The sequence below is a fragment of the Oryctolagus cuniculus genome, chromosome 5, assembly GCF_051225735.1.
Source record: "Oryctolagus cuniculus isolate XC-2025 breed Fujian yellow rabbit chromosome 5, ASM5122573v1, whole genome shotgun sequence".
Lineage (NCBI taxonomy): Eukaryota > Metazoa > Chordata > Mammalia > Lagomorpha > Leporidae > Oryctolagus > Oryctolagus cuniculus.
Genome location: NC_142871.1, coordinates 100589711 through 100615960, shown reverse-complemented (window position 1 = coordinate 100615960; position 26250 = coordinate 100589711). Strand labels below are relative to the sequence as shown.

The 26250-nt window shown below is 41.7% G+C and overlaps 2 protein-coding genes and 1 pseudogene across 37 annotated transcripts in view; 1 reads left to right on the top strand and 2 right to left on the bottom strand.

Annotated features, from left to right (window-relative positions):
* Positions 1-504: 504 nt before the first annotated feature.
* Positions 505-1938, bottom strand: LOC108175417 (putative ribosomal protein uL10-like pseudogene; annotated as a pseudogene).
* A 4470-nt stretch (positions 1939-6408) lies between these two features.
* On the bottom strand, positions 6409-10091 carry LOC149126596 (uncharacterized). Its single transcript, XM_089333539.1, has 4 exons — positions 9100-10091; positions 7838-7953; positions 6690-6967; positions 6409-6610 (listed from the first exon to the last, which is right to left on the bottom strand). The coding sequence occupies exon 1, from the start codon at positions 10089-10091 to the stop codon at positions 9285-9287; it is 807 nt and encodes a 268-aa protein (XP_089189665.1). The 3' UTR covers positions 6409-6610; positions 6690-6967; positions 7838-7953; positions 9100-9284.
* Positions 9742-26250, top strand: part of RIMS1 (regulating synaptic membrane exocytosis 1) — a 532587-nt gene continuing 516078 nt past the window's right edge. For 11 of the 36 annotated variants that reach the window (XM_051854586.3, XM_051854581.3, XM_051854580.3 and 8 more), the window contains exon 1: positions 9752-10054. In XM_051854586.3, coding sequence (XP_051710546.3) covers positions 9891-10054 — 164 coding nt within the window. In that variant the 5' untranslated portion in view covers positions 9752-9890. Of the gene's footprint in view, positions 10055-26250 lie in introns of all 36 variants that reach the window. The other 25 variants (XM_051854585.3, XM_089333026.1, XM_051854584.3 and 22 more) reach the window with 5 other exon arrangements.

Sequence of the window (26250 nt, the reverse complement as noted above, 5' to 3'; positions counted from 1 at the left end):
AATGATGTCCTTGTTTTTCAGGTCCAAGGACAAAAAACATTTCTACACACTAAATTCCTCATGAAATAAATGACAATAGTGGAAGCTTCCCAAAAATCAGATTAAAATAGGTATTTGGCTGAATTTGAGCCAAAATCTGATATCCAGTTTCAGCCAAATACTTTCAGTGAAATCTCCTGAGAGCCAAATGTTCTTTGAAGCCAGAAAGACTATCTTTTTGCAAATTACTACAACTGTGCATAAATAGGGTGACCATATAATTCGCCATTCAAAGTAGGACACTCTAAGTGAAAGGAAACACTGTTCAAAATAAACTCAGATCATCTTCAACCATCAAACTGGGACATGATTATCATATGTAAAAATCAATCTTATGTGATAGAATATGGCAATATTTGTGGAAATGGTGGTGAAAAATACCAAGGTGGATTTATGATAGCACAAGCCAAAAATCAAGGATGAGTGTTCATTGCCTAGGCTAGATTAAATCTCAAATAGGTGTTGAAGATATTCCAAAATAATTTATTTCAAAAAGTTGTGGAAATTAATAATAACGAATTGCTTGTTTGTTTAGAATCCTGAAATTAAATGTGCTGCATGTTTATTCTTTGAAGTAGAAATTAACTAATTCTTTACTTTTAGCTCGTATATGAATGTGCATATCTTTGTTTACTTCTGTTGATTATACATTAACAGAATATGAATTTTCTTCATTGTTAAGAGAGTGGCAAATCCCACTTCAGTCTTTAGACCAATCTTTGATAGCAGTCTGCAAAATAAAGATCATCATTTTTTTTTAATTTTAGAAAAAAATACCTTGGTCAGAAGGATCAATGAGCAAATTAATTTCACATGAGTCTATTTTTCTTTTTGAGAGTTTAGATGATGATGATGATGACAAAAGCAATGATGAAAATTTTTTTTTTAAGAGAAGTAAGCCTGTTTTGCATACAAAGCTGGATGAATTGGTTGCTTTTTGGCAATTAGATGGAGACCAAATCCCATACCCTTGCCCGATTCCTCTGATTCTTCCTTAGCATCAGTCTTGGCTGAGTCTGCAGCAGCAGGAGTAACAGCAGTGGTAGCAGCAGCTACAAATGCAGATGGATCAGCCATGAAGGATCTGACCTTTTCAGCAAGTGGGAACATGTGCTCAATCTCCACAGGCAAAGCCAGGACCCACTTGTTCCCACTGATGACAGAATAGGGTATTGATGCAACAGATAACCAATCTTCTGACTAACGCTGGCACCATTGCGGACACCCTCCAGAAACTGAGAATTCAGTTTCCTCTCTGATGTCCAGCACTTCACGGTTTAGACACTGCTGTTGTCAAACACCTGCCGAATGATCAGCCTAAAGGATTAGGGGGAAATGTTCAGCATGCTCAGCATTGTGGTTTTGCTGGCTTCCACCTTGTCTCCAGCCTTTGTCAGCTGCACATCACTCAGGATTTCAGCAATGCCCCTGGAGATTTTGTGGTGATACCTAAAGCCTGGGTAAAGGAGGGCCTATCGGGCCCTCAGATTGGTGTTCTGAGTTGGCACAGTCTCCTCACAGTGGGCAATGTCACCAGCATGGGTGGCAGCTACCCCTTAGTGGCCAGCAGCATGTCCCTTTGTCTCTTTGGTGGACAAAAAGCCCAAGTTCTCCCAAGTATGAGGCAGGGATTTCTCTAGCACTGGGTTGTTTTCCATATGCCCTTGGATAGCCTTGCTTATCACGGTGTTCTTGCCCATCGGCACCACAACCTTCCCTCTGATGGACATGTGGATCTGCTGCATATGCATGGAGCCCGCATTGGCTGCACCCATCCAGAAGCTGGATGATTCTGAGGAAGTAGTTGGTCTTCCAGGTTGTCCTGTCTTCCCTGGGCATTACAATGGTGCATCAGGGATTGCCACGTTGGGTTAAAGACAATGTCACTTTCACATGGATGTCTGGCAAGAGAAGAGCAAAAGTTCTTGACACACCTACCATACCATTTGTCCTTTCCCTGTCCCCTGCCTGACACACACGTGAATCCGCCATCTCAGTATGTGGACCCACAACCTACCAATCCACTGTTCATTCGAAAGCAGGCATCTCTTGAATGTGTCCACAGTTCTCCAGTCTCTTCAGCTCAGGCCACTTTAATTTCTCCTAATGAAACTTCCTGTGTTACTCTCCCTTGCTGCTGTCTGTTCTCCTGCTATCCACACACAGAGCATCTTTGCAAAAATGTGAAGCACGTCATTTAACTCCCAGCTCAAGCTCTTTAGGGGCTTCCTATTACACAAGAAGAAAAGAACACTTCTTGTCCTGGCTAATTAGACCCTACATGAGCTAATCTCCTGGCATTTACTCCTCTCTGCACAATGTTCCTTCTCCACCATCTACTCTGTGTCCTCCAGAATACTGCCTTTTCTTAACTCAGGCCTTGCCACTCGTGATTTCCCTGCTTGTGATGCTGTGCTGAACTCTTCTTGGGCTAGTTCCTTCTTATCCTTCAATTCTCCACTGACAGTGCCCTCTTCTAGGATTCCATGACTTCTTCTCTTCCTACAGTTACTATCTGATAAATTATTTTATGGAGTAATTATTATACACTGACAAGTCTTGTGTGTTTATTTAATTATGGTTATATCCTCCAACTGCTTTCTAGGCATCTAGATCATGGGTCAACAAACTTTGCTGTAAAATGGTAGTAAATATTTCAGGCATTTTGCAACATATGGTCTCCGTTGCATCTGTTCAGCTCTACCACTGAAGCATGAAGGTAGCTACAGAGAATACGTAGATCACTGGGTGTGACTGTGCACCAAGAAAACATCATTTATAAAAAGCAGGCACTTGGCTTAGTGTCCATATTTGGTCAGTCCTCTCTAGGACCGTTACCTTCTACGCTTTTCTCCTTACCCTGTCCTCAGCAGCAAGCACAAGGCAGGTCCTCCATAAGTGCATCCTGAAAGAATGAATGAACAGAATACCTTCCATGTGTCAGGAAATAGGCCTGTATGCACAACCTTTCATTCTTACTAAAACCCTGGAAGGCCAGTATTGTCATTTTCATTTGATAGACAAGCAAAATAAGTCTCAGGGTTGCTATCCCACTCAAGCTCATAGGACCATTGTATTAGGTTCTTAGGGCTGCTATAATAAAGTGCAAAAATTGTACAGCTTAACACAAGAAGAAATTACTGTTTTAGAGTCTAAAAGTTCAAAATTCCTTTTTTTTTTTTTTTTTTACAGGCAGAGTGGACAGTGAGAGAGAGAGAGAGAGAGAGGAAGGTCTACGTTTGCTATTGGTTCACCCTCCAATGGCCGCCACGGCCAGCGCGCTGCAGCCGGCGCACCATGCTGATCCTAAGGCAAGAGCCAGGTACTTATCCTGGTCTCCCATGGAGTGCAGGGCCCAAGCACTTGGGCCATCCTCCACTGCACTCCCGGGCCACAGCAGAGAGCTGGCCTGGAAGAGGGGCAACTGGGAAAGAATCCAGCGCCCCGACTGGGACTAGAACCCGGTGTGCCGGTGCCACTAGGCGGAGGATTAGCCTAGTGAGCCACGGCGCGGGCCAAAAGTTCAAAATTCAAGATGTGAGCAGGCAATGATCTCCGTGAAATCTCTGTTAGAAAATCATTCCTTGCCTTTTGTAGTTTATTTATTTATTTATTTTTTGGACAGGCAGAGTTAGACAGTGAGAGAGAGAGAGAAAGAGAGAAAGGTCTTCCTTCCGTTGGTTCACCCCCCTAAATGGCCGCTATGGCCGGTGCGCTGTGCCAATCCGAAGCCAGGAGCCAGGTGCTTCCTCCTGGTCTCCCATGGGGGTGCAGGGCCCAAGCACTTGAGGCAATCTACCACTGCCCTACTGGACCACAGCAGAGAGCTGGCCTGGAAGAGGAGCAACCAGGACTAGAACCCAGTGCCCCAACTGGGACTAGAACCCAGGGTGCCGGCCCCACAAGTGGAGGATTAGCCTAGTGAGCTGCGGCGCTGGCTGCCTTTTGTACTTTCTGGTGGCTCCTGGCATTCTTTGGCTTGTGGCAGCATAACTGCACTCTGCAAGACTTTTTCCATAGATTTCTTTGTCTGCACTTATGATATTCTTCTGTTTTTCTGTGTAATTTCTCCATGTATGAGGACACCATTCAGGGGACAGCTTTGTGGCACTTTGGGTAAAACCACAGCCTGTGATGCCAACATCCTGTATCAGAGTGCTAGTTCAAGTCCCAGTTGCTCCACTTCTGATCTGGCTCCCTGTTAGTGTGCCTGGTGGAAGATAGCCCAAGAACATGGGTCCCTGTCATCTATAAGGGAGACCCACAAGGAGTTCCAGGCTCCTGGTTTCAGCCTGGCCTAGCCCCATCTGTTGCAGCCATTTCCAGAGTGAACCAGCAGATGAAAGACATTCTCTCATTCTCTCTCTCTCTCTCTTCCTCTCTCCCCCCTCCCCCTCCCTCCCTCTCCTTTTACCTCTCCCCCTTCCTCCCTCCCTCCCCGCTGCCTTCCTCACTCTGTCTCCCTCTCCACTTTTTTTCACTCTGCCTTTCAAATAAATATTTTTTTTGACAGGCAGAGTGGACAGTGAGAGAGAGAGACAGAGAGAAAGGTCTTCCTTTTGCCATTGGTTCACCCTCCAATGGTCGCCGCGGCCGACGTGCTGCGGCCGGTGCACCACGCTGATCCGATGGCAGGAGCCAGGTGCTTCTCCTGGTCTCCCATGAGGTGCAGGGCCCAAACACTTGGGCCATCCTCCATTGCCCTCCCTGGCCACAGCAGAGAGCTGGCCTGGAAGAGGGGCAACCAGGACAGAATCCGGCACCCCGACCGGGAGTAGAACCCAGTGTGCCGGTGCCGCAAGGCAGAGGATTAGCCAAGTGAGCCGCGACGCCGGCTAATAAATCTTAAAAATAAATACACAATTCTTTGGTTTAGGGCCACTTTTAATCCAGTCTGACCTAATTTTAACTCATTTCACCAGTAAAGACCATTTTTCAGATAGGGCCACATTCTGAATTTCTAAGTGGAATAATTTTGAGGAAACAGAACACCATACTCTGCAGCTTTCAGGCTGTAGTAAGAGGCTTTGAACTTGATACCATTCAAATAATTTTCTACTCTGAAGTTATATACCTTAATTATTAAGTTAAATTAAGAATTGACAGTAGGGGGCCAACTTCATTTTGAGAACTGAGTGTTAGAAAATATCAGTGAAAATGAGAAGTTAAAAGCCTTACCTTTTGGCCAGCGCCGCGGCTCAATAGGCTAATCCTCCACCTAGCGGCGCCAGCACACTGGGTTCTAGTCCCGGTCGGGGTGCTGGATTCTGTCCCGGTTGCCCCTCTTCCAGGCCAGCTCTCTGCTGTGGTCCGGGAGTGCAGTGGAGGATGGCCCAAGTGCTTGGGCTCTGCACCCCATGGGAGACCTGGAGAAGTACCTGGCTCCTGCCTTCGGATCAGTGCGGTGCGCCGGCCATTGGAGGATGAACCAATGGTAAATTAGGAAGACCTTTCTCTCTCTCTCTCTCTCTTTCTCTCTCTCACTGTCCACTCTGCCTGTCAAAAATAAAAAATAAAAAAAATTTAAAAAAGCCTTACCTTTTCGGAACTTTGTCTATATCATAGTTTCTGACTAGTATACTAAGCATGATGTCAGTGTTGACATTAAGGGCATTTGACACATGTCTTTTGAGTAGAGATTTAAGATGTTTTTGTATAGATTTCAGTGGTTGACCAAGAAGAATCACATTAGAGGTTTCATGTTCCTTGGCTACCAGGTCTAAAATCAACTTTTTTTTTTTTCCCCCAAAGCAGTCCATTTAGTAAATACCAGACCAAAGAAATTAAAATTAATTCCCTTGCTATTGTAAATATTTGCTTCTTAGTACTTTTTATTTGTTAAGGTGGCTTGTGATTTTCTAGGATGGAGGTATTGCACAACTTTTCCCCAAAGCATTTTTTGTAGGGCATCTCCAGGAATTGATCATCTGTGTCACATACTTTGGTAGAATCACTTTGGGTGTTTGCTTGCTTATCAAAGTACAGGTAAACTCTGCTTTTCCAAAGGTATATTTATAGAAACTGAATTTCTGTGCTTTAGAAATTGGTTTTGAGGCCTTTCACAATGGATGAGGTTCTGGATAAAAAGAAAACACCTAACCCAAGGTTAAGGTGTCAGCAGGTTTGCACCAGGGCTTTACTGTTATGGCCTCATCTCAATCGCTCATTTATTCAATTGTGCCTTCACTGCTTTTACATGGATATATTCAGCCTAAGCAATTATCTATGAATTTAAAAATGATGGAGAAACAGATTTCTTTTCATTAAGTCTTCCTGAAAATACATGTAGATCACCGTTTCCCAAAGTGATCCCAATAAATGGAAATGACCAGTTACAGACTGAATCCTGTTTCTCGCCAAATTCCTATGTGGAAACTCTTACCTGGAGTACCTTAGATAGGGTCCAAATCAAAGTGGCAGTCCAGGTTGAATGAGGTTATAGCAGTGAAGCCCTCGTCTAATAAACTGTGGTCCTTGTACGTGAAGGAAGTCACCAGGGTTGTGCGAGCACAGAAGAAAGGCCAGGTGAGAACACAGCAAGAAGAGGCCATCCGCAAGCTGAGGAGAAAGGCTCAGGAGGAAACAAACCAAACCAAACCTGTTGATATCGTAACCTTAGGTTTCCAGTCTCTGGAACGCGTAAAACTCACCTGTTATTCAGGCCCCTCTGTCTGTGGTTCTTGCTATGGCGATTGGAGCAAATTAAAGCACTACTGTTCATTAGGTCCGCGCCTTCAGGAGCTTTCATCGGCTAACAACTGTAATGTCAGCTGAGGCTTTATTGCATTTTGGAGGTATTTCATTTGAACGAACTTGATTGTAAACCTCTTGTGGGCAAGGCCTGTGTTGCAAGTTTGCATTTCCACAACGACATGAAGGAGACAGGCATCTGCTAGAATGAACATGTCATCTCCATTTCTACTGTGCCCTGTGAAAGAACAATGGAGAGTCAGCACAATGTATCTTTGAGACAGCAAGAAATAAGAAAAAAAGAAAAAAAACAGAGCCACATGTGCTAAGCACATAGCTAGAAGCTTCAAGTATCTTCTTATTTAATACTTCTATTCTATTTGCAGATTCAAATCTTTATACCATTTTACAGATGAAGAAACTGGTACAGATTAATTGCTTTAGCCAAGATCATAAAGTCATAGGTAGAACCACAATTCCTTTTTTTTTTTTTTTTCTTGACAGGCAGAGTGGATAGTGTGAGAGAGAGAGACAGAGAGAAAGGTCTTCCTTTTGCCGTTGGTTCACCCTCCAATGGCCGCTGTTGCTGGCGCGCTGCGGCCGGCGCATCGCACTGATCCAAAGCCAGGAGCCAGGTGCTTCCCCTGGTCTCCCTTGGGGTGCAGGGTCCAAGAACTTGGGCCATCCTCCACTGCACTCCCTGGCCACAGCAGAGAGCTGGCCTGGAAGAGGGGCAACCGGGACAGAATCCAGCGCCCCGACCGGGACTAGAACCCGGTGTGCTGGCGCCACAAGGCGGAGGATTAGCCTATTGAGCCACGGTGCCGGCCAGAACCACAATTCCATTTCTTTTCCCTGAATATATGTTGCATGGAGGGAAACAAGTACAACTTAAAAAAAATGAAGAAAAAATATTGAGTGTTTCCATCCATTACTTAAGGAAAGTGGAAGACTGACTACATAGCAGCATTTATGAAAAACAACTGCACGTCCCCATAAGTGACATGGGTATCACAAACTTAGCTCATGGTTAAGTCATTCAAATAAAAATAATGATTAGAAAGCATTATTGAGCACTTATTAAGTTCCAGGCACTGTTCTTGGTTACCTGTATTCTTAGACTTATTCTGTGTGGCTGGTGGAAAAGCTGAGTGGGTCCAAAGGCAGGTGGCCAGAATAACTTGCCTTTGAAAGGATGCTATGCAGTTACAGGTGAGGTTTGCTCTGGATAGATTGAAGAAGAGATAGATAGCTGCATTGAATAGTTGGGAACTCTTCGGTTAGAAGAGAAATTTAGACATAGTTCTTAAAGAGATAGTGAGCTTTCAATCACTGACAATATTCATAAAGATGTGTGCATGTAAAGCAACTCTTGTGTTTAAAGGAAAGTCAACTCCTTACATTTGGAGATTTTAGAATTCATAAATTATCACTGTCAACTTCTCCAATAACAAAATTAGTATTTGAGGCGAACTATGAGTTCTGATTACTATGGGAACTACAGGAAGAATTTCCAATGTGAGAAACATTATCAATTCCTTATGGCCATTACTAAGAGATCCTCACAAGGAAATTGTTCAATTTGAACCCTTCACATACTGATTCTTTTATAATTATGTTGACAAAATTCAGTCTCCAGTGTCCCAAGCCAATGCCATCACCTGTTTCTAAACTTTTTTTTTTCTTTCCCTTATCAGGGAGAGAAGCCCATCTTACAGCCCATCATTGGGCAAGGCATCCAGCAGAAGCTTCTTAAATGCAATAGGATATGATCGGATGTTTTTCTTACCTGGGATCAGTGTTTCTGGAGAAGTCGCTATAGAGGCTAAGACATGAGTACATGATGACAGTGAATATCATTAGAGCAATTAGAGTAGATAGTCCATTTGCAAGCACCAAAGAAGTGCATTTATGTGGTGCGTTGGGGCTACCCAGAGCCCCAAATGACAGTTTAGGGGTACTGTATTGTGGGGCATCTTGAGATGAAATTAGGATACGTTGCTGAACAGTCCTAGCGAGAACGGGTCAAGAAAGACACTGCATTGAAGAGTACAGTGTACCCACAAAATCCAGGCTGGTGGAGGGGTGTGTGTGTGTGTGTAAAAATGATCTAGAAAATCACATTGTTGTAGCCCTGAACACTTGACTAGTAAACGCGATAACAGGAAGGAAAAAAAAAAATGTGTCCACAGGGTGTTCCATCCTGCTGTTCAGAACATTGTGGGTGCCCAAACAATATTAATGCTCTATGATGAAGACGGTAGAGAGGATGATGATGATGATTAATGCAACTCATGGAAAAACAGGGCTGGGGAGGATGACATAGACCAGGGACCACGAGAGGGAGGATGACTCACGGGTGAGGGGTACCTGGGGATAGAGCGATGTGGCGTGCACGTTGGCGAGCGTGGGGGAGCGGCCGGGGCACGCGTGCCTCGGACCTGGGAGTGGGCGGGTGGGCGCGGAGAGGCGGAGCGTATCCCGGACTGGGTGGCTGGCAGCTCTGTCTGCGAGAGCAGCAGCATCACCCGGGAGCGAAGCCTCGGAGACTCCGCCTAACTGACACCCAAACTCTCCCTCTCCCTCCCGCAGCCCCAAACTGGAGGCAGCTGAGTCTGCGAGCAGCCTCGGCGGCGGCGGCGGCCGCCCCAGCCCCAGCCCCGGCCCCGGCCCCGGCCCCAGCCCCAGCCCCAGCTAACGCTAGCCCCGGCCCCGGCCCCAGCCCCAGCCCCGGCCCCGGCCCCGCCCCCGCCTCGCGCGCCCCGCGGAGACGCCCGGATCGGCGGAGCCCGGCGCAAGCCCTCGCCCCCTCGCCGCGCCCGCCGCGCCTCCGCCCGCCCGCCCCCGCCGCCGAGACCCGGCTGCGGGAGGCGGCCGGCGGCCCCGAGCCTCGCTAGGGCGACCAAAACAAAGGCAGCATCCGGGGCTGGGTGGATGCAAACAACCATGAAAGCCTGGGCTCGCGCTCTCCCCAGCTCCGCCGCTGCTGCCGCCGCCGCCGCCGCCGCCGCCGCCGCTGCCGCTCCTCCTCCCCCTGCCGCCGCCGCCGCCGCCGCCGCCGGGAGGGCTCGGCTGTGAGGGGAAGCAGGGGCGCAGCAGCTGGGCGTGCTTCCGAAAGGTGAGAGCGAGCCGCAAGCGGAGGGGGCGGGCAGGCCACGAAGATGTCCTCGGCCGTGGGGCCCCGCGGTCCTCGCCCACCTACGGTGCCTCCCCCCATGCAAGAGCTGCCCGACCTGAGCCACCTGACCGAAGAGGAGAGGAACATTATCATGGCAGTGATGGACCGGCAGAAGGAAGAGGAGGAGAAGGAAGAAGCCATGCTCAAGTAAGCCACCCGTGCCTCGGTGCCTCCCTCCGTCCATTCACCACTCACTCGCCCAGTCCTCCCGGCCGGGTGGGGGAGGGGCGGGCGCGGGTGCTGGGTTCGGGCGGAGGCGCCCGCCCCGGGGCCAGGGGTGCTGGGTTTGAGTAGGGGTGAGGCCAGTGGGGCCAGGGGAAGCAGGGGATGCCACCGAGCCGGAACCAAGGAGCCGGGTGTAGATGGCTTGAGGCTGGGGTGCCCGGGAGGATTGGGAGTGGACAGGGGCCACCCCGGTGGTGGGATGTGAGGGAGCTCAGAGAACCTGAAGCCGCCAAAGTGGAAGGGCCCTGGGCTGGGAGCAGGTGAGGGGGCAGCGGATAAGCAGTGGAAAGGAGGGGTGGGATGAAGAGGTGCTGAGGACAGCTCCTCTGCTCTTTTGGAGTTGTTTGGCAGGTCGGGGTTAGCCCGGTGAAGGGTGCCCGCATTTACAGAATGAAAATGCTGATTTTTAGTATTCATTTTGCTACTCATTCATTTCACAGACCAAGGTTGGGTCTTTTCTGGGCAGTTGCCATCTTTGGTAACCTGCCTCCCCAGCTTCTCTTCACCCTGTTCTTCACAGTCTAGAGCAGAGAATACCTGTGTGAAGATACATTTTCTTACCCAGATGTAATGCCACGGGCAATGCAAAGTTTCTGATAATGAGAGAAGCTGCTGAGGAATCTGGCCTGAATAAAATAGAGGTCTCTCTTTGGTGGGCACCAAGAGACCTCTGGGGCCTGCTCCATTCCTGGAGGAAGCAGTCCAGTAAGATGTTGAGTGTTTGCACACATCCTGCCTTCTTTAGAGCCCATAGAGCCCTCAAAGCATCTCTGTCTGGTGCCCTATTTTCCTGGGGACGGCGAGGGGATAGGGTTGGCTGCTGGTGGTGCAGGGGTGTGTGACAACTATGCTGCTGCTTGCTCAGACAACACTGCTTACAAGGAACTGGCAGAGAGACCGGGCTTTCTCATCCTTAGCATCACCCACAGAGTGGAGCTGAAGGGGACTTCATCCTGTCTTTCCTGGGGGAAGTCTTCATGTATTGGGGAAAGTTTCCCACTATGGAGTGGGAGGATTTGGAGACCCTGACTGGGAGTAATTCTTCAGGCCCCTTGTGTAAGCTAGCAGGTGTATCTGGGGGCAGGGGATTGGCATGAGGAGCTGAGAGGAACCTGTTGCATCTGGAGTTAGCTGATAGCAAAAAAAAAAAAAAAAAAAAAAAGAGTAGAAAGGGAGCAGGAGTGACAGTCAGTACAGAGCACACCCAGCATGGCCTCTCTCCCACCCCTAGAATTGCCTCCTGGAGGGAAGATGCTGCCTGGAGGGTTTCTTCCATTTCCCCTCAGTGCAGCAGTGCCTCACAGGAGAGGGAAGAAGGGAGGCTGCATTCACAAACTGATGAGTCTCCAACCAGTGCAACTGTCACCCAGAGCAGGGAGGCGACACTGAGGGAGAGATGTGGTTGCTGGGTCACAGCAAAATAGTAGAAGCCCAGTCATTCCTGCCCTGTAACTATGGATGGAGAAAAGGGCTGTTAACCAGGCAGGCCAGAGCTGGCCTGATTCTATAAAGAGCAGCAGGCTTCTGCGTTCCCTGCTCCTTCTCATCCGAAAAACAAATACTTTAAACCTGCAGGCTTCAGAGAGGCACAGCCCTCGGTAATCTGCTGCCTGTCCCTAGTGGAAGAATGGCATCCCCGGTGCTGCAGGCTTTCCCTCTTCTGAGACTGGAAGTAATGGATGGTGTCTGATGGTGCTGCTGTCTGTGTGTCTAGTTGTCAGTTTGTCTGTCCTTACTGGTTGCAGCCCCTGCCACCTGTCCTGGACACCTTTTCTGCTCTTCAGTATTTCCAGGTGTGTTGCTGTTCCTTTTGGTGTTCACTGCAGACAGCAAGTGGATGGAGGCTTCCAGCACCTAGTGGAAAATATGGGTGGCTGCTTGACAGTCTGGTTAGAAAGGGGAAGGCACATTGCAAGTTGTGGCCATCACGCCTCTTCATTGGCTGTTTCAGGCATGGTGGAGAGTGATGAATTTTAAGTGGGAGTGGGTGAGTTTTAGGACAGAATCCTAAACCTGCTAACTGGTTAAGGACAGTGATTATATGATTGTATGGGCTTTTATGGGCAAATGAAAAATAAAGCATTGTCCAACTGCTCACCTGTAACACTTTTTTTTTTTTTGCCCACTGCTTTTCCTATGAGTGCTTTCCACTTACTTGCAAATATTTTTCCTTCATTGCATGGTTTCACAAAATATCACAATATGTCTTGCTGTTATACAATAGACTTCTACAGTCTTGGACCTCTGCATTAACTTGTATCAGTTATCCTCTTTTACTGATGTCTTTTGTGCAATGGATTGGTGAGTCTCAGTTTGTTGCCATACAAGTGTGTCATATTATCTACAAGTAATGGAACAGTAGTATACTTTTATTGAGGGGACTCTTGTCTTAAAAACTGAGGATAGCAAAGGCTATTGAGGTGATAGACATATAGAGGGATTTAATGATACCCGGTTATAGGTGGTGGCTTTTTCTAAACTTCTCATTGTAGTGCACAGGATTTTGCCAACATTTGTTAAATCAGAGAAAAGCTTTTATGGCAAGGCTAGGTCCATCATATTACGTATTAGAGAAATTGCTGTCACAAAAGGCCCTATGAAGTTAAACTTCTGGAAGCAGTAATACGACTTAAAATTCACTTTTGTTATCAGTGCAGAATCATCACCCTGAGAATCCTACTGGGCATGCTTTCCGTCTTCCTAGTTTGTAAAAGTAGGCTTTAAGAAGGAAAAGGAAAGACTGATGGGTTATTGTGCCAAAGCAACATTACAAAATATCAGTTAAAATATAATTGTGCAGTTTCATCAGCCTTGATTATTAAGTTACTGCTTGACTCTAGTTTCAATCATGTCTTTATGTATAAATGGGAAAAAATAATCAAGCTACCTTCACCTCAAGAGTTCAGAAAAATTTTATGTGAAATTGAAAGTACTTTATAATTAACATTATTTTTGGCAAAAAAGTATGTTAATTTTAAGTACAACTGGCATATAACTGGAAATAGTTAACTTCTGCAAATTATATTTAATGATTATTTTAATTATCTACAAATTAGAGGTATTTTCTTAATCTTAGTAGCTGTGTGTGTGTCTTTGAGTGCACATGTACATGCTAGAGGCTTTTTGAAACCTTATTTCCTCGATGAATACTCTTTCAAGTAATTTTAGGTAGATATCATGAGCAAATATATAAGCTAAAAACTATATTATCTGGAGCCTAAATCGGGGAATATCTCATTAGATCTAAAATCTTTTTTGTTGTTGTTAATAAAAGCTTCCTAGAGGAAAGAGTGATAGAAGAGTAAAAAAAGAGGAAAAAAAAAAAACCAGAAATATGGGATTAAAGGGATGGGAATTGAGAGCTGCAATGGAATTCTTAATGAAAATAGTTAATATTTATTGAGTCTTTATCTCTTATCAGCCATTATTTAATGTAGTTATTTAATCTATAGTTATTTAATCATATTTAACCTGCATATAGATGAACAATGCTCAAGTGTAATGTGTGTATGAATATTTGGATTCTCACAGAAGCCTGTGCAGAGGTGAGGCAGGTATTATAATTTTCTAGCCTCACCCTACACTCAGAGAGTTCTAATGATATCCTCAAGATGACTCAGAAAACATGGCCCAACCAGGATTTAAACCCAGACCATTTAATCTAACTTTGGGTGTTTCCTGACACACTGCACTGATTTTCGATCAAGAAGAAGCTGGTGTTCCATTTATCTTTTCCTTAAATGAATTTCTGAATTTTCCTCAGTTCCAGAGAAGTGGTTTGGCAAGGGATTAGGCTGATTCAGAAGATCAGTGTGGATTATGAGAAGGCTTGGAGCTTCACCCACATATGTTAATGTGGATTCACAGAAAGGGAGGGTCTCCAATTTCAAGACAATAAATGCATCAGGGTATAGTGGAAAGGTGAATACCTTTGAATACAAGGGCCTTTGAACTGTAATTCTAGGTATGCCACTTACTGTATAAATATGGGCACGAGAATTATCCTGTGATTGTGTGAGGTTCTATTTTTCTAAAAATTCCTGCAACCTGGATTATGAATTGATTTCTAAAGAGTCTTGACTTTGGGCTTCTTCCTCTCTGCTTCACAGGGAGCCTAGCAGTCATCCACAGTAGCTCCCTCCTTTGTGGAGACAGAAGAAGAATTCCTGTAACTTCATTTTTCTTCTCCTCTCTCTCCCTCCAAATAACTAATATTTTCTCCTGAAGTGTGTCCGTGAGATTCTCTATGAGAGACTCTGTTTAGCAACAGGGACAAGAAGACTAGGTAGACTGGGAAACTGAGGGGGGAGTAATGGTAGAGTCCTATGTACACAGGTATCATATTTTCACTGGGATTTGCAAGCATTTTCCCATTTCACACCAAGCAGCATTCTCTCATATTGCTGAAGCAAGGATGGGTAAGGAGGAAGGGGAAAAAGGCAGTGAAGGGAGTAAGAGGACCAAGTGCCAGGTGTCTACCTGTTCCAAGGTGTTGAATTAGGAGGAGACTTACTGTTTGACTCTAGTCTCTTTCACACCATTAATGGATAGGGTTAAACTTAGGGACGACTAACCCTGAACTACTGTGGAGATTTGTGCTTTCAACCAAAAGCTGCCTTAATAAATGTGCATGCCTAGTACTAAGATCACAAATGCTAATAGAGAAAACACTGGAAAAGAACACTAAAAGATGAAACAGGAGGCGTTACCAAAGAGAAAGGAGAGTGAGAGACAGGATCATTAGTTGCCATTTCTGTCAGCTTGTCTTGATTTTCTTTAAACTTGGCTGTGTTCCTTCCTCACTAGCAGTAAGAGGCATTGCCATTTAACTAAATAGAATATTAAAGCAGAAGTGGAATATGGAAACACCGTTGTTAGCTGTATGTGCTATACTAACTTTATATTAAATTAAGTGTAGAAATACATTCATGCGATGCTATTTGTTCATTTTGTTAAGTGGGGAGAATGATTTTTTAAATTGTGTAGTGAGCTTCTGAGAAAGATACAAAATGTGAATTTTTGCAATCATATTATTATTCTGCCATGGTTGTAATAGGAAAATGGATGTGGTTGCTGTACCATGTATTAAAATTCCATTGTATTTCATCTAATTGATCTTTTTGGGCCTTTCCTATTTTTAAGCAACTTATTAAATTTATTTCTGTAATACATGTTGAATATTTTAAAATTGGTCCTGGGATTTAAAGTAAATTTACCTGAGGTGCATGGCAACTACAGTAATATAATCCAGCATCCATGCATACTGATTCCAAATACTTAGTGTTCTAATTCTTTTTAAAAGTGTATTAAACTCAAGTGGTAGGGTTCTTGCCATCCACATGGGGGATCTGGATTAAGTTCCTGGTTCTTGGTTCCCAACTCTGTACCCCTGGCCATTGTGAGCGTTTGGGAAGTGAATCAGTGGAGATTCTCTCTCTCTCTCTCTCTCTGTCTGTATGTCTACATCTCAAATAATAAAGAAGTCTTTAAAATTATATCAAGCTGCACTATGTTTTATTTCCCTCATCAATTGGGATTAGACACTAACATTTATTGTGTACCTTTTATGCATAGGAATTTTGCTGGGTGCCTGATGAGTTTTACTACACCCTGTGCTCATCTCTTGATGAGAAGTCCAGCCTACCAATATTTATTAATTTTCTAATATTAATGAAATTTTCAACTAGCTAGGTATCTCTTTTAAAATATTTATTTATTTATTTATTTATTTGAAAGAGTTATAGAGAGGGAGAGGAAGAGAGGATGAGAGGTGGAGAGGGGGAGAAGGGGAAAAGGAGGGAGAGAGAAAGAGAGAGAGAGCACCCTTCCATCTTCTGGTTCACTCCCCAAATGGCTACCGTAGCAAGAGCTGAGCCAGGATGAAACCAGGACCTAGTACTCCATTGGGGTCTCCCACATGGGTTCAGGGAGCAAAATACTTGGGCCATCTTTTGCTGCTTTCCCAGGTGCATTATCAAGGAGCTGGATCAGAAATGAAGCAGCTGTGACTTGAACTAACAGAGGCTTAACTCGCTATGCCACAATGCCAGTCCCACTAGGTACCTTCTGACCATTTACTCAGGACATTTTCTCTGAGAGTGCAGATAGCATGCTTTAAGGGAGTAAGAAAATAACATCATGTGGCTATTGGTGTTTTCCACCCTTTTCTGAGTGCTCTCATTCCGGCCTCACATTACTCCCTAACCCCATAAATATTCAGGACTTACTTGATTTGCTGTTCTGTCACTCACAAGGCTCCCTAATACTTCAGCATTTTCCCATATTTTCTTCTCCTACAAGGTTATGTCTTCTCACCAATATGATTCTGAATTTTATTTGTGACATAGGCTATTTCTTTAAAAGTATCGTGATATTTAATTCAACATTAAAACCATTGTTTCAGGTGTTAGAATTGGATCAGGTATTTGACTCTTTGGTTACATAACAGAGAATATTTTCTTTAAATTCCTATTGTTTTAAAACTGGCATGGTCAGAAAAGGAGGTGAGCATTGGATAGTTGGATAGAAGACTGCACTAGATTCTAATCTTCACATTATCACTTTTTATAGATATGAACATCACAAGGTAAGCTACCCAAGAATCATTTTCCTTGTGTGGAAATTGGAATTTATAGCACCTGCCCTTCTTCAGTAGAAGCATCTTTCCACTTCAAATTGTGCTACCCAAGGAAGCTGCCATTATGTTTAGCCTTTATAACTTCACAGTAATATGAAGACTATCCTTTCCTCTGATTGGTGCTAGGGGGTCTTGTAGAGATGAACTTTATAGTAGGGCTTGTCATCATATTATGTTATACTATGTTAGCAATACAATGTGGCCAAGGTTGAAAGAATCAATGTGAGAATTTGTCATGGAGGTAAAAGGTAACATGAATACAGGGCTTGGTCTGAGGTTATGTTTATAGTCTTCTTTCTTTCTCGTGAAATAGATCATAAATGTTTTTAGCACAAAAAGCATTCTAGGTAAAATGATGGAGTTTGAAATACCTAAATGGCAATGCTAATTTAAAAAATGAGACATTATATTAGCTTAGGCTGATTTCCTCATCTTTTACTAGGGAAAAAATTGGAGAGACAAATTGATGATTTTAGTGTCAATGAATTTAATAAATTATTGATTTTCACAATTAGCTGAATAAGGGGATATATACATGGTGAATAGTAATTTCCTTTTCATATCATTTTACTACTGAGTGATGTAATAAATGGTATGTGCTTTAGAACGTTTGAAGATGCATTAGGCTTTCTGTATGTATTTTCTTAATATTTACATCAGGTTTATGTATACTTATCTTGATGTAGGTCAGTTTTCTGTGGATGGGGGCGGTATATTCTGGAGAGTTGACTTTATATTGTCATACTGCTGCTGCTAGTTTAGGAATACTCCCTATGCATATGAATGCTTGAAGACAAAATAGTTTTTAAAAAGGAGTAGCAAAAAAAAAAAAAAACCTATACACATTGATTTGTTGTCATCTATTTATACCAATTCTCTACCATAATTATGAATAGTACTTCTTTCTCTTAATTTTGAGTTTAAGCTTAGGTGATAAATTATATTGTCTTCCTCTTTGTACATCTTGCTTCCCCTGCCCCAAATTACTCATTTAAAACTTTTGACTATAAGGTGGGTATTGTATGACAGTGGGCTAAGCTGCTGTTTGGGATGCCCACGTTCCATTTCAGAATGCCTGGGATCAAGTCCCGCCTCTCCATTTTGACTCAGCTTCCTGTCCAGAAGACAGCAGAGGATGTCTCAAGTACTTGAGTTCCTGCCACCCACGTGGGAGACCCAGCTGGAGTTCCTGGCTCCTGGCTTCTGCTGGCCTAGCTCTGGATATTGCTGCCATTGAGGAGTGATCCAGCAGATGAAAAATCTCTCTCTTTTCTCTTTTTGTCACTCTGCCTTTCAAATAAATAAATGTTTTTCTAAACTCAGAATATGAGCAATTAATAATCTTAAAATATATCATCAATAAGTAATGCAGGCAAGTTGTAGACATAAAATCTCAAAAACCACTAGTAAATTGGATGCATTGCTTTTGCTGAGACTGAGGTGTTATCTTTTATGCAGTCTCAATGGAATGCAATATTTTTGTGGCAAAGTTGAATTTAAAATTTCAAAACATTTTTCAAATAATAATAGTTATGAACTGCAACTGCATAGAAGACTCTCATTATGAAAATTTTCTTTTGAGCTTTGCAAAAGGGCAGCCTACCATTGAAGACAATATCTTTAATGTATGAGAATTCATTTAAATAGAGTTTAGAATAATATGTTGATAATTCCCCTGAAGTTTAGATAGTAAAATAATGTTATATAAAGTAATTTCATGCAATTTATAAGTAATTAATGCATTGCTTTAGAATATTAGCTTTTTAAAAGAAGCATAATGATTGAAACAGACACCTTTATGCAGTATAGAGGATATTACCTTGCTAATTATTTATACATTATTTAGTATGTTTTTTGTGCTAGTTATCATTATTTCAGGTAATTATTATCTGGAAGATGCTATTATATTTAAATAGAGATGGTATGTAAACTGAAAACCAATTAAAATATCTGTATTGTCATATAAATGTCTCAGGATATTTAGCTTCTATTAATGGACTCATGCATAGTGTGTATATTCACAAGAACTACTAATAGTAGTAATTACTAAGGAAGTTTTCTTGCAATATTTGCTAGACTGCATTGTCTATATGATTAGTTTCCAGCTTACATCTGTGTCCTTCAAGTATTATTGATCAGTTTTTGAGGAATATTTTTTTTTTAAGATTTTAATTATTTGAGAGAGGTAGAGTTAAAAACAGGGAAAGGGAGAGACAGAGAGAGGTCTTCCATCTGCTGGTTCACTCCCCAGATTGCCATAACTTTGGACTGTGCAGATCTGAAGTTAGGAGCCAGAAGCTGCTTCCTGGTCTCACAAGCAGGTGCAAGGGCCCAAGTACTTGGGTTGTTTTCTACTGCTTTCCCAGGCCATAGCAGAGAGCTGGATTGGAAGAGGAGCAGCTGAGACTAGAACTGGTGCCCATATGGGATGCCGGCACCACAGGCAGAGGATTAACCTACTATACCACAGTGCCGGTCCCTGAGGAATATTCTTAATCTCAAGAATATCAAATTATTTTGAAGTTGTAAGGTATTGATGCACAAGCACTGTGTGCCATGTTATTGTTCCATCATTTAAGCATAACTAAACTGTTGACAGCAGCAGTGGGAAACTCCTTAGTAGAGTTGTTTAATTTATATAGGTACATTTTAGAAAACTTGGTCTCATTGCCTGTGTAGTATCTAATATATGTGTAAATCAACATATAAAATATGAGGTAGTGTAGATCCACATTTAGAGTTTCTATTCAGGGAGAAAATTATGTGGTATATTGGTAGAAAGAAATGAAAACAAAAGTAAAGCAACCAAATGGCTTTTTTCTTTTGTATTTCACAGAGCTTAACAGATTTATTTTCCTTAGCTACTTCTGTATTGTAATATTTTGGAGCTTAAGTCTTCTCTTCTAACTTTTTCCCCTTGGGGGAAAAATGGATATATTTTTATATCCTGGCATTTGAAATAAAGGGATACTGAAATGAACAGTCTCATTTACATTGGATATTAAAATCTTGATAAGAGCAAAATCTGTAAAGAGAATCTACTTTAATATTATTCATGATCATCATGAAATTTTAACAAAATCGTAATTTCAGAAAATAAAGTGAAATCTTTTTCATCATGAAGATAGATATTTCAATTTACAAATGTCTACGTATCATAGGCCAAACTTAGCCATCTAAAATTTAGCACCTGGAGTAAAAACATGATGATAGTTTGAAAAAAGATACTAAGATCTGAGAATTTTTCCAGACATAGTTGTTAGAAATGGATTCCATGGTATTTGGATCTCCAAAGGCCTAAAAAGCAGTTGTCACTATTGAGTACAAATATGGTTGATAATTGCTTGACTTTCTAGTTCCTATTTTGCATAAAGATAGCATACTTGAGATTTCTGGAAGAACCACACAGAATTAAAAAAAAAAAAAAAAAAGTTCAGCCCAGGCTTAGAACTGGATGCATTACCTGCCTGGTAAGGTAATGCAAATTTAAATACACACATAAAGTACTTTGGGAAAAGTTTTTTAAAAATTATTTATTTGAAAGGCAGAATTACAGAGAGGAGGGTAGATGGAGATAGAGAGATCTTCCATATATTGGTTCATTCCCTAAATGGCTGCAGTAGCCGTGACTGGGCCATGCCAAAGTCAGGAGCTAGGAGCTTTGTCTGGGTCTCCCACGTGAGTGCAAGGGCCCAAGCACTTGGGCCATCCTATGCTCCTTTCCCTGGTGCAGTAGCAGGTAGTTGGATTGGAGATGGAGCAGCTAGGAGTTTGGTAATGCCCCTATGGGATACTGGCATCTTGGACAGCAGCTTAACCTTCTGTGCCACAATGCTAGCCTCATTGGGAAAAGATTTAATAGTCATTAATACAGAATAGTACAAAATGATTGGTGTTTATGAGAGCTGAAGAACTTTTGAAGATCTCTCTTACCTTTCTCTATGTAATTTCTTTTTTTTTTCTGATTTGGCTTAACTTTTCTTGATGTCACTATTTTATCTGCTCTTAAATGTTATCCTTCTCAGCTTCTGTATCTTCTAGCGTATCTTTGGTTCCTGGTCTATCTCAAACAATGGCTTCAACAACATTTATGTATCAGTAATTCTCACATACAAATACACACATACACACACACAGAGTAGAATTTTCTATCAAACCTAGATTCATGTACTTAACAAATAACCTAAATATCTCTAGTTGTAAGTCTTATAGGCAGTTATACTTATTGGGACCCATCATAGACTTCATGGCTTTCTTCCTAAACATGCTGTCTCTGTACTCCCTGTCTTTGAGGGTAATATCTACCACCTTTGGAACTCCTCATTCAATCAATTATCGAATCTTTTAGATTCAATCTTCTTAGAATTCTTTGAACTTCTTTGTTGTCTAATTCCTTTGCTGTTACCTTAATGTGGCATGTCATAACTACTTATCTGGAAGTCTATAATTACCTCCTAAATCATTGTCCTGCCCCCAGTCAAACTTTCTCCCATATGATTCCTACATTGTTTTCAGGAATATTTATCAAATTCATTTGATGATGTCTCTTCCATAAAACCCCCTAACTTCATAATCTGGACCCAGCTCACTCTTACCTCTCTGTGGTCTGCACATAGCTTTCTGCCCCAGTCTTCCAGTCTTATTGACCTAATTCTCAAGGTGTCATTGCTGTTTCACAACTTGGTGACCCCACTAATGCCTTTTTTCCTGTCAGATGTTTCCTTTTTAGTCTAAATAATTTTTACCTAATACTTCAAATTAGCTCCTAGGATACCTTTCCAGATTTCCCAGGTTAATTTTGATATTTGTCTTCAGCATATATTTTCTCATAAAACTTCTCACCTAGCAGTACTTCTGCTTTAGTCGTACTGCTCAGTACAACATATACTTATGAGATCATTCTTATTTTTAGCCCTCACATAAGCACAGTGGCTGGCATGTAACAGGTGCCTGTTTTCAGAGCTGTGTATACGAATGAATGAATAGATTCAGAGGCTGTGGATGGAGGAGTCACCTAAGGCTGCTAAGGGTATGAGTAGGAGGATAGAGTGGGATGGTTATTCTAACCATGGGAATTAGATCAGCACATTCTGAAAGCAAAGAATAAGCTGAGTGTTTCTGGCTGTTAAGAAAATCAGGTTGACCAGAATTTATGAGGAAATATATATTGGATGTAGGACATTGAAAGGTAAAATTAAAATATAATTTTCTGACAGTCTGTTGTGTTCTTGATTCATCATTCATGGCTTTTTTGGAAGGCATTCTTAAAGCTGCTTGAATGTCAACATGGGAGCATATGAAATATTTTTAAGGTAATCCTCTGGAAAGACAAGCTTACAGGAAACATTTTCTAAAGTGTGATACATGCTTTCTGATTTGATATTTAGAATTAGATCAGATGCTGTGACCATACAGCATTGTGTTGATTATAACTTAGTTAAGTCATCTTCTAGACTTAAATTTATCAAAACTGGTCTCCTGTATTAATCTTCTTTGTATTTCTGTTGCCCAGCTCTATGACCAGCACATAGTAGGACCTCAGCAAGTGCTTGTTGAACTAACTGGTACAGTCTTTCCAGGATATAAATCATTGCCTTGCGTTTCAGACCTGGGCTAAGTTTATATGTGCTTGAGCACTTAGTGTCTGTCTAGACCAGAGCTGCTAAACACCCAGTACACATGCCAGTTCTTATACCTAGAAGAGCATCACCAGTAAGCGTCAGATGCCTCAGAACTTTTTCAAACATAGTGCTTCAGGCCATAAATTGACAAAAGTTGACGATCAACATGCCAATCAACATTTTAGTCACAGAAGATTTATTCCACTTCTGCTTTAAGAGTTGAAAACTGAGGCCCAGAAACACATTCAAATTTTCATTAATTAATAAGAGAGCTAGTGATAAAATACCAGCTCCTCTGTGTTCCAGTCCAGTGTGTTTTTCCATTGTCATTCCCTCTCCACATACTATTTCAACTACCAGCAAATTTGAACAATTAGTTTTTTTTTTCAATTCTAGTTTTTTTTTTTCAATTATAGTTTGATTTGCTTACTTTGCATCCTGTTATGGAAAACTCCAAAGGAACTTCAAATTATTTTGTTGATTTTGAATTTGGATTATATTGAGTGTTATTCAAAATCAGTGAATCATTGATGGAGACTAATAATTATTTATTTAAATATTCTCTTTGTAATGATATTACAATTATATTTAATATTTATTAAGTGTGATCATTTTTCAATTTTTAATATTTCTCTGAAAGATAAATTTCAAATATGCAGTATTTCACTTACAATCTCAATAAGCTATTCCTGCTATGCTTTTGAATTATATGCATATTAAGGTAATGTTTTTGTTCATTCACTTAGAGTAGTCAGTTGTTTTTTGTTAACTCTTGGGGGGAAGAGCTTCCCGTGGTTTCTCCTCATTGGAGTTTTTGCTTCAAATAGACATTTGGTCAGTAATTCAAGAATGAGTTAGTGAGATAGTGGCTACTCACATATACATTCATGAACTTATATGCAAATGCATATATACATTCTCATCTCATTTTGCACCTGTACATATGATCTCTTAGAGCAGGCCAAAGAAAATGAGTGGTGCTCATTAAGTTGTTCATGAAAAAAATAATAGACTGAGCACTTAGGATATGCCAGACATTATGCTAGAATTAATAGAATCATCTGCTCACTGACTTTTCTACAGTGATGTCCATTTTATAAACAAATACCCATTTAAAATTATGCTTCATGATAAATGCAGGACAGAACAATGTTGGTATTTTGATAAATAATACAAATCAGGAATATAGACTAAGATCAGGACATCCAAAGATGACTCCCCACAGCAGTGATAGAAAAGATTGAGCTAAGAACTGAGTATAAGTATACATTAGTCAAGTAGGAGTTGAATTTCCTACTGAGAAAAAAATACCTGCAAGGTCTCTGATAACAGAGGAAATAGTAAATCTGAAGAACATGAAAAAAAGGTAAAAAAGCAGAAAATCCAGAGAAAGACAGATGGAGTATGGTTTTAAAGGAAAAGGTAGGCAAAGTCAGACAATGTGGGGCCTTCGAGGTCATGTTGCAGAAGAACCAAAAAGTTTTTGAAGAGACATCTGATATAATACCACTAGTATTTTTTAAAAGATTACTTGGATTGTAGTATCAAGAACATGGGCGAAGGATAAGGACATGCTTGTGCATAATCCAGTTGGAAGGATATCATAGAGATCCTGGTGGGGTATGTTAGAAACAAAGACATGGGTGGTGATGGCAAAATGTCGAGTTTTAAGAGGGAGCTAGAAAGCAAAAGCCACAACTTCTTTACTTTTAGAAATCAATTGAATATTTGTTGATATCTGACCGTATCCCAAAGTTGGAGGAGTATTTGAAACGGGATATCCTAAGTCTAGTCTTGGTCATTTGGCTTGGTGGTAATTTTCAGAAGTCAAAGAGGAAAGATCAGGTAGGCTGTAGGTCTTTGTTTTAAGTATAAATTTATTAGTAGTCTGTACACAGCCTAGAAATAGGCTTAAGGTTTCACTTTGAAACATCTTACAAAACAATGATTATTGCAGTAGACCATTGTCGGTTGCTAAGAACTCAATGCCACAGACTAGGTAAGATGTAAAGAAGAGAGGTTTATTTTGATTCAAGGTTCTGGTCCACGGTCAAGGAACTGAATGTACTGATGATGGCCTTCTTGCTGGCAGAGTCCCAAGATGGCACAGGGCACACATGTGCAAGAGACAAAGATTGAATGTATGTATATCTTCTATTCTCGCTGTCTTCTTAAACACACACACACACACACACACACACACACACTGTATTCGATCACAGGGATCTCCTGCCTTCTGACCTTACTAAGCCTAATCATTTCTCTTTTACCCACACCTCTAAATTGCATAATTGGGTTAGGTTTCCACACTCTCACAATGGGAATTAAACTCCAACATCAGCTTTGCTGGGAAAAACCATATTCAGCTTATAGCCACCCTGCAAAGACATAAAAAAGAAATCACCAGAGAGATAGGATATAAATCACAGTAGCTTTGTTTCATCAAAGAAGGACAAGAATATTTGAAAGAAGATAAGGCATATTCACTAGAAAATCCAAAATAAAAAAAAAAATGGAAAATCAAATTTTGGAGAAGGCATGAGACACTAGAATTCTTACTTTTTGTTTGCGGGAATGTAATATGGTACAACCATTCCAGAAAACTGTTTTGCAATTTCTTAAAGAATTAAATGTGCATGTACACTATGATTTAACTGTGCTGTTCCTAGATTTTTATAGAAGAAAAGTGAAAATCGTATTCACAGACTCTTGTATGTGAGTTCATAGGAGCCTTACTCATAATGGCCACAGCTGGTTATAACTGAAGTAGGTGTTCATCAGAAAAAGAATGGATTTTACAGTGGTGGACTATTCATGCATGAAGTACTGTTCACCTATAAACTGAAATAAATGGCTAATACCTGAAGAACATGAATGCATCTAGCAAAACCATACCAAATAAGAAGAGCTTAATACATATAGTACAAATTGTGTGGTTCCATTTTTACATTAGAGATCCATAATAGACAAAGAAAATTTATGATGTTACACATCATATTTGTGGACTCTTCTGTGGCATCTCCTGTGAGGAGTCAATGTGAAAGAGACAGGTGGAAATTTCCTGGAGGAATGAAAGGTGTGTATTGTACATGTGTATGCATTTGTCAAAATTGATCAAACTGTATACTTAAGATCTGTGTGTTTCCTTGCATGTAAATTATACCTGACTGAATAAAAACAGAAATTCCTCTAAGGTATCAAATATGATGAGAACTGAGAACTGGGAGTTACAGGACTCAGTAACAAGGAGATAATCAGCCAGAACTAGTCTGGAATGGGTAGAATGAGAGGTAGGTGAATAAATACATACAGTTAGTGAAAGCAAATCTGTCAAGAATTGAAAAAGGATAAGAGTCACATGAGTACCTAACTAGATGGAAATTAGATGTTCATTGTAGGTTTCTTTTAAATGGAATAAAATTAAGAATAATTAAAAGTTAGTAGAAGGGGGATGGCATTGTAGTATAGTAGGTTAAGGTGCTGCCCACTGACATCTCATATAGGTGCTGGTTCAAATCCTGGTTGTTAGTCCACTTCTGATTCAACTCCTTGCTAATGTGCCTGAGAAAGCAGTGAAGGATGGACCAAGTGTTTGGGCCCCTGCCCCATGTGGGAGACCAGGAAGAAGCTCTGTCTCCTAGCTTTGCCTTGGTCCAGCCCCAGCTGTTGTGGCCATTTGGGAAGTGAACCAGCAAATGGAAGATCAGTCTAAGTCTCTCCCTCTCTCCCTCTCTCCCTCTCTCCCTCTCTCCCTCTCTCCCTCTCTCCCTCCCTCTCTCTCTCTCTCTCTCTGTGTGTGTGTGTGTGTGTGTAACTCTGCCCCTTAAATAAATAAATCTTAAAAAAAGTCAGTGGAAGAA